This window comes from Notothenia rossii, assembly GCF_949606895.1.
Source record: "Notothenia rossii genome assembly, chromosome: 8".
NCBI lineage: Eukaryota > Metazoa > Chordata > Actinopteri > Perciformes > Nototheniidae > Notothenia > Notothenia rossii.
The window spans coordinates 81,236,150-81,245,301 of NC_136906.1; the positions used below are offsets into that span (position 1 = coordinate 81,236,150).

Below are 9,152 nucleotides of genomic sequence, written 5' to 3' on the forward strand. Positions count from 1 at the left end.
ATGTAAGAAGTAGAAAGTACAGGTATTTGAGTTCAACATGTAAGAAGTAGAAAGTACAGGTATTTGAGTTCAACATGTAAGAAGTAGAAAGTACAGGTATTTGAGTTCAACATGTAAGAAGTAGAAAGTACAGGTATTTGAGTTCAACATGTAAGAAGTAGAAAGTACAGGTATTTGAGTTCAACATGTAAGAAGTAGAAAGTACAGGTATTTGAGTTCAACATGTGAGAAGTAGAAAGAACAGGTATTTGAGTTCAACATGTAAGAAGTAGAAAGTACAGGTATTTGTGTTCAACATGTAAGAAGTAGAAAGTACAGGTATTTGTGTTCAACATGTAAGAAGTAGAAAGTACAGGTATTTGTGTTCAACATGTAAGAAGTAGAAAGTACAGGTATTTGAGTTCAACATGTGAGAAGTAGAAAGTACAGGTATTTGAGTTCAACATGTAAGAAGTAGAAAGTACAGGTATTTGAGTTCAACATGTGAGAAGTAGAAAGTACAGGTATTTGAGTTCAACATGTAAGAAGTAGAAAGTACAGGTATTTGTGTTCAACATGTAAGAAGTAGAAAGTACAGGTATTTGTGTTCAACATGTAAGAAGTAGAAAGTACAGGTATTTGAGTTCAACATGTAAGAAGTAGAAAGTACAGGTATTTGAGTTCAAAATGTAAGAAGTAGAAAGTACAGGTATTTGAGTTCAACATGTGAGAAGTAGAAAGTACAGGTATTTGAGTTCAACATGTAAGAAGTAGAAAGTACAGGTATTTGAGTTCAACATGTAAGAAGTAGAAAGTACAGGTATTTGTGTTCAACATGTAAGAAGTAGAAAGTACAGGTATTTGTGTTCAACATGTAAGAAGTAGAAAGTACAGGTATTTGAGTTCAACATGTAAGAAGTAGAAAGTACAGGTATTTGTGTTCAACATGTAAGAAGTAGAAAGTACAGGTATTTGAGTTCAACATGTAAGAAGTAGAAAGTACAGGTATTTGAGTTCAACATGTAAGAAGTAGAAAGTACAGGTATTTGAGTTCAACATGTAAGAAGTAGAAAGTACAGGTATTTGAGTTCAACATGTGAGAAGTAGAAAGTACAGGTATTTGAGTTCAACATGTAAGAAGTAGAAAGTACAGGTATTTGAGTTCAACATGTAAGAAGTAGAAAGTACAGGTATTTGTGTTCAACATGTAAGAAGTAGAAAGTACAGGTATTTGAGTTCAACATGTAAGAAGTAGAAAGTACAGGTATTTGAGTTCAACATGTAAGAAGTAGAAAGTACAGGTATTTGAGTTCAACATGTGAGAAGTAGAAAGTACAGGTATTTGAGTTCAACATGTGAGAAGTAGAAAGTACAGGTATTTGGGTTCAACATGTAAGAAGTAGAAAGTACAGGTATTTGTGTTCAAAATGTAAGAAGTAGAAAGTACAGGTATTTGTGTTCAAAATGTAAGAAGTAGAAAGTACAGGTATTTGTGTTCAAAATGTAAGAAGTAGAAAGTACAGGTATTTGTGTTCAACATGTAAGAAGTCAAAGTAGGAGGTCGTCAGAAAAACAAGTCGTGGAGTAAAGTACTGATACCAGAAACATGTACTTAAGTACAGTAACAAAGTATTTGTACTCCACTACTTCCCATCTCTGGTCTCAAATATATACAAATATATAAAAAACATGTCTATGATGTGTTTTGTTCAAAACACCAAACAGCTCATGCATTTTAGAAATCCCTCATATCTGTTTCAGCCCTGTTACTGAAGTGCTGATTCTGGGTCAGTAGCTTTAAATTTAAACCCGACATTACGTCATGACGCACCAAATCTGGATCAGCTCCGTTGGTCCCCGTTTTTAGAAATGTGGGTACGGAGGAGAAGAGAGAGGGGTTTATTTCCTGACACTTTGAGAGTCTCCTGACACACCGGGGACACACGGGGACACACCGGGGACACACCGGGAACACACCGGGGACACACCGGGGATACACCGGGGACACACACCGGGGACACACCGGGGACACACCGGGGATACACCGGGGACACACACCGGGGACACACCGGGGACACACCGGGGTCACACCGGTTTCACACCGGACACACACACCGGGGTCACACCGGACACACACCGGGGACACACCGGAGTCACACCGGGGTCACACTGGGAACACATGGGGACACACCGGGGTCACACTGGGGTCACACTGGGAGCACATGGGGACACACCGGGGTCACACCGGGGACACACCGGGAACACATGGGGACACATGGGGTCACACTGGGGACACATGGGGACACACCGGGGGGAACGGGAGACACATGGGGACACACCGGGGTCACACCGAGGACACACCGGGGTCACACTGGGAACACATGGGGACACACCGGGGTCACACTGGGGTCACACTGGGAGCACATGGGGACACACCGGGGTCACACCGGGGACACACCGGGGACACATGGGGACACACCGGGGGGAACGGGAGACACATGGGGACACACCGGGGTCACACCGGGGACACACCGGGTACAAACCGGGGGGACACACCGGGGTCACACACCGGGGACACACCAGGGTCACACTGGGGTCACACCGGGGACACACCGGGGTCACACTGGGGTCACACTGGGGACACACCGGGGACACACCGGGGTCACACCGGGGACACACTGGGGACACATGGGGACACATGGGGATACACCGGGGGGACACCGGAGACACATGGGGACACACCGGAGACACATGGGGACACACCGGGGTCACACTGGGGTCACACTGGAGACACACTGGGGTCACACTGGGGTCACACCGGGGTCACACTGGGGTCACACTGGGGACACACCGGAGACACATGGGGACACACCGGGGTGACACCGGAGACACATGGGGACATACCGGGGACACACTGGGGTCACACCGGGGACACATGTTGATGTAGAGAAGACATCAGAGTGCATGTTGCATGATAGGAGAGCTGTAGGAACACCATCTGATCCCCTCTCCCTCCCCTGTGCAGGTGAAGGTGGAGGAGGAGGTGACGAGCTGTAACGTCAACACGGACCACATCTTCTACACCGTGTACTCCACCTTCGGGGCCTTTTACATCCCGACGCTGCTGCTCATCGCGCTCTACGGGCGGATCTACGTGGAAGCCAGGAAGCGAATCCTCAAGCAGTCGAGCAACAACAAAAAGCCCGGAAAGAGACTCACGTCGGCTCACCTCATCACCGACTCTCCTGGATCCGTGGCCTCCAGCACGTCTCTAAACTACGGGACGAACGACGCGTCTTCCTGCGACACTTCTGTGAGTCAAGTGAAGGTCACGGTGTCCGACGCGCTGCTGGAGAAGAAGAGAATCTCCGCCGCCCGAGAGAGGAAAGCCACCAAGACTTTGGGGATCATTCTGGGCGCGTACATCGTGTGCTGGCTGCCGTTCTTCATCTACACCCTGGTAGTTTCCGCCTGTGATTCCTGTTTCCACCCGGGGCTTTTCGACATCTTCACCTGGCTGGGATACCTCAACTCTCTGATCAACCCCATCATTTACACCATGTCCAACGAGGACTTCAAACGCGCTTTCCACAAACTGATCCGGTTCAGATGCTGCCGGGCGTGAAACCAGCCATCCTCTGTATGCCCGAGGGAATGCACTGAGACAACTGAAATGAGATGAGATAATCCAATGAGTGAAATGTTTGCAGCAGCTCACAAAGACAAGGCATCGGACGTAAGAGAAATTAAAAGACTTGAAATAAACAATCCAAAATGGAAACATCTCAAATGGAAATAAAATAGCATTAAAAAAGTTATGTGGAAATACAAACTTGGGAGTTTAAGTCCAAGAGAAGCTGAAATGAAATGTATGATGTCGACAAGTTGAAGTCAACGTTTCAGTTTTTGCATTCGTGGCGGCCATCTTTGGAGGAAAGCTTCTATAGCTACAGCAGAGATCAATATGTATCAGCGTTTCCCGGTTTCGCATCCAAAAATCAGAAAGTATGCGTGGAATATAAATACCGTTTTTGCTCGTGCACGGATACACCTCAGAGGGGGTCAGATGTCTAACATCTGTGTCTAATACACATTATCTAAAGATTATGTGTTGCTTTTGTAATTGTGGGAATAATTATAATGTTATATTAAACTAAATTGATGGCACGTTCCTATTCCTACACTCTGAGTACTTCTACTCTTACTCAAGAACAAGATCTGAGTACTTCTAAGTTTACTAAAGTACAAGATCTGAATACTTCTACTTTTACTCAAGTACAAGATCTGAATACTTCTACTTTTACTCAAGAACAAGATCTGAGTACTTCTACTTTTACTCAAGTACAAGATCTGAATACTTCTAATTTTACTCAAGAACAAGATCTGAATACTTCTAATTTTACTAAAGTACAAGGTCTGAGTACTTCTACTTTTACTCAAGTAGAAGTTCTGAGTACTTCTACTTTTGAAGTACAAGATCTGAGTATTTCTAATTTTACTCAAGTACAAGGTCTGAGTACTTCTACTTTTACTCAAGTAGAAGTTCTGAGTACTTCTACTTTTACTAAAGTACAAGATCTGAGTAATTCTACTTTTACTCAAGTACAAGGTCTGAGTACTTCTACTTTTACTCAAGTAGAAGTTCTGAGTACTTCTACTTTTACTAAAGTACAAGATCTGAGTAATTCTACTTTTACTAAAGTACAAGATCTGAGTACTTCTACTTTTACCCAAGTACAAGTTCTGAGTACTTCTACTTTTACTAAAGTACAAGATCTGAGTAATTCTACTTTTACTAAAGTACAAGATCTGAGTAATTCTACTTTTACTCAAGTACAAGGTCTGAGTACTTCTACTTTTACTCAAGTAGAAGTTCTGAGTACTTCTACTTTGACTAAAGTACAAGATCTGAGTAATTCTACTTTTACTAAAGTACAAGATCTGAGTAATTCTACTTTTACTCAAGTACAAGATCTGAGTACTTCTACTTTTACTCAAGTACAAGATCTGAATACTTCTACTTTTACTAAAGTACAAGATCTGAATACTTCTAGTTTTACTCAAGTACAAGATCTGAGTACTTCTACTTTTACTAAAGTACAAGATCTGAGTACTTCTACTTTTACTAAAGTACAAGATCTGAGTACTTCTACTTTTACTAAAGTACAAGATCTGAGTACTTCTACTTTTACTAAAGTACAAGTTCTGAGTACTTCTACTTTTACTAAAGTACAAGATCTGAGTAATTCTACTTTTACTAAAGTACAAGATCTGAATACTTCTACTTTTACTAAAGTACAAGATCTGAGTAATTCTACTTTTACTCAAGTACAAGTTCTGAGTACTTATACTTATACTAAAGTACAAGATCTGAGTACTTCTACTTTTACTCCAAGATCTGAGTACTTCTACTTTTACTCAAGTACAAGTTCTGAGTACTTATACTTATACTAAAGTACAAGATCTGAGTACTTCTAATTTTACTCCCAGATCTGAGTACTTCTTCCACCTCTGCTAGCGACCATGTTTACGTTTAATTAAAAAAGATGACGCCTCCTCCGCTCGCTGTACACGTTGCGTCCGCTAGTATCTTCAAAGATGGCCGCCTTGTTGTTGTTGGCGTCCCATTCCCTAAATACAGTATTTTCCCAGCCGACATCTACAATGGATCGCCCTGCCTCCGATGGCACCACTGGATTAAAATGCTAACCTTGTGACGCTGCAGGCGGATGTTTGACCTCGCTGTGGAGGACCCTCTTTGCCATAATGAGTTTGACAGTCAACAGGCGTTGGCTTGTAAGCACAAACAGATTAGCGCTAAGCTAACAACGAGCCCAACGGGCAAAAAATAAGATGTGTGTTTGTTTCCCCGTCTCAATAAGGAGGGGGGGTTCTGGTGCCTGCAACGAGTCTTTGTTCCTCAGATGTGCCTGGCCTCGAAGGAAACGAGAGGATCTCAGTTTGAGAAGGACACACGGGTTCGGCCAGTGTTCGTGTTTTCATTTTTTGTTGTTGAGTTAAACGGTTATTTAGCTAATGGATTAATCCAAATGATTGGTATAAAATGTCAGAAAATCGAAAACAGGCTTTAATTGTCTTGTTTTTGTCAAAGCAAAACCCAAAGAGTCACTTCAATATGATGTAAAACTGAGGAAAAGCAGCAAAATCTCACTTAAAAAACGCATTTTCTGACATTTCTTTGCAAGGATTAATCGATTCATCAAAAATAATCATGTTTTCTGTGGTTCAGCTTTAGTTGACTTTAAACAAGGCTCCAAACTGAGTGTGCACCCGTGTGAATGTTGCTCAGTGAAAACTGTAAGATAGTGAGGGAATGGAGAGCCAGTGTTGTGAAATCTACCCGACCTCTCGTTAAGGATTTTTTAATTGTTAATACTAGCTTTGATGTTCCATTTCATGTCAGGCTAAACAGATGCAACTCCAAATCCAGAGGGGCACGGTTCCTACGGCCATTTCTTATTTATTTTTATGTTTAAAACCTCTGGGGAAATGTCATGGCATTCTGATCAAGCCCAGCAGTTATCCTCCCATCAAACCGGCTAAATGTCAAGCTGCTGCTGATCCTCAAAAAGGAATGTGTTTAGGGGGATGAGTCAAACTGTAAAAAGTCCCTTCGCTTACAGGTTTTCAGGAAAAGATGTTCAAAAAACTGTAAAAAAGACAACCAACAAAACAAAGTAATCTTCAGGGTTGAACTGGGTTAAGTTATTGGCGTGACATCTTGAATGTGGGGGCTTTACAATCTGAAGTGATACACACATGGTGAGTAAATATTACCATTATGCAATTAGCATCGACATAATTGGATTTTAATTCGTTTTTATGCCAACAAACTTGTTGAATTGAAGAGTTTTACAGTTCTTTGCCCACCTTGCCATTGAGGAGAAAGCATTTGGCTATCATGTAAGGCAATAACATTACAAACAATACTATTTAAATGTTAAAAAAATAACGTTAATAAAGAGGGAATACGGTTTTGAAAGGTGTGGGACTGCTGGCTATGACCCTGTAGTGCAATTTTCTAAATCCCAACAATAAGGTTGGAAAAGAACCTGTAGGAACCCTGTCCCGTTAATGTATAGGAATCATTTTGGAAATTAAGTTTATTCGCTTTCTTGCTGAGAAATATACGTGACAATGGATACTACTACATTTCCCATAATGCAACTCAGCTGCTGACATCAATAGAGAATGTTTATCATAGACTCCCTATGGAGACATTAGAAGCTTTGAATGGCTATTAAAACATGTTTAATCATTTTAACACCATAAAAACAACCTGAAGAATTAAATATGGAGCTACACACAGTTACCCTAGCTTAGCATAATGACTGGAAACAAAGGGAAACAGCTAGCATGACTCTGTACACAGTTTTAAAAAGGAGGTGGAATTGCAAACACCTCTAAAGGTCAGTAACTTAAACATATCTCCACTTTTGAATCTGTACACAAATGTAAACAACAACACAAAGTGAAGTTACACCGCAAAACCAAACAAAGACATTTGATTTCATGTTCAAATTTTGCACAAATTAAACAAATTAGTTTTTTTTTTGAGCTTCGTAATCGTTTTGGGACACGTCTCAAACTTTGGACAGAGCGAGGTTAGGTATTGTTCCCTGTTTCCAGTTTGAATGCCAAGCTAAACTAAGCTCATATGATCTAAGCTAAGCTAAGCTAACTGCCTGCTAGCTCTAGTGTTATACTTAACATACGCAGTGATATGAATCATGAGTCTGAAAGCCTTTACACAGCTGGAGCGTATCAAATAAACAATAACAACATTAGGTTTTTGTGACGATTAAATGTCTAAAGCTTTTATTGTGAAAAGCTAGGCAGGAAGTGGATCTGATTTCCCTTGTCACGGTTGAAAGAAGTAAGTAAATGTTCTGTCTTAGTTTGGACTACATAACGATTATAAATACAATCTTTATGCACAACGTCATTAGTTGATGCTTATATTGTATTATGTGGAAGCTCCAAAACTATCAAAAGATAATTTCAACAAATGTTTGAAGTGTAATATTGAAAGCATTTATTACTAAAGCAACAGTTTCAGTGCGATTTTGCACAAATAAAGACGTCCTCGGTTTGTAAAGTCGTACGTCTCAGCAAGAGAGCGAAATGAAAGCTTATTCACCGATATAACGACAAACAAACCTGCATTTGTTATCAAAATGAAATGGGGAAAACTGTCTGGGAATTCAAAACGCTGCTACAAAAAAGCTGCAGGGAGTTTGTTGCAGAAACCAAACCAAAAGACAGGGAGTCCTGCTGCTGTGTGAGTGTTCTTCAGCGTTCCTTCCTGACGCCGTGTTGGATGTTTGAGCCCAAAGACTCTCTGATGGAAAGCCTCTCTGTGTACAGTACCGTCTGTCAATCCAGAGGAAGTTGCATTTCATTCTGCTGTAAAACGCTTCTGCACACATGGGCGATGCACTGCTCCGAAGGATGAAATCCAACCTGCTTGGAGCACAAAAAAAGCACTGCTGCTGTTGTGAAAACTGAAAAAAAATATCAATAAAAAAGGTCTATGGTATCACGAGGTCGACGCTAGTGTGCCCGCGTTCTCATTTCTCTCATCAAATGCCTTTATATTGTGAATCTGGGGGAACGCAGAGTGGTACAAGTACACACATCCTTCACTCAAGTAGAAGTACAGATACTCGTGTTTAAAAATACTCTGGTGAAAGTAGAAGTACTGACTAAACTTCTTTACTCAAGTCAAAGTAAAGAGGCTTTGAAATGTACTTCAGTAAAAAGTACCCATAACTAGCAGCTGTTTTAAAGAGTACCTGACCTCCCTTTATATTAACAGAACAATAATGTCATCAGGGCCGGCCCTAGACTTTTGGGGGCCCTAAATGAGCTTTGGCTTGGGGGCCCCCCTCACTCTAGCGCATTCTCACTACACACAACACGGAACCAACTTTTGTCTTATGATGTTAGCATAAGCACACATATTGTATAAATAAACATGTAAACACCGTGCACCTAACCTCCTCTGGGGTCCTCACCTCCTCTAAGGGGGTCCTCATATCCTCTAGGGGGGTCCTCACCTCCTCTAAGGTTTTTTTGTTAAATGTTGAAGTTAAAAGCATCAATCTGGTGCACTTAGAGAGCAACATGAAGAGATCTATGGATACATCTCT

The 9,152-nt window shown here is 41.4% G+C and overlaps 1 protein-coding gene across 3 annotated transcripts in view; it reads left to right on the forward strand.

Moving 5' to 3' along the window:
* The window catches only part of LOC307017230 (5-hydroxytryptamine receptor 1B-like), a 10,036-nt gene extending 5,768 nt beyond the window's left edge, over positions 1–4,268 (forward strand). For all 3 annotated transcript variants that reach the window (XM_079646787.1, XM_079646786.1, XM_079646785.1), the window contains one exon: positions 3,005–4,268. In XM_079646787.1, the coding sequence (XP_079502913.1) occupies positions 3,005–3,604 (600 nt within the window). In that variant the 3' untranslated portion in view covers positions 3,605–4,268. The remainder of the gene's footprint in view (positions 1–3,004) is intronic.
* Positions 4,269–9,152: the final 4,884 nt, after the last annotated feature.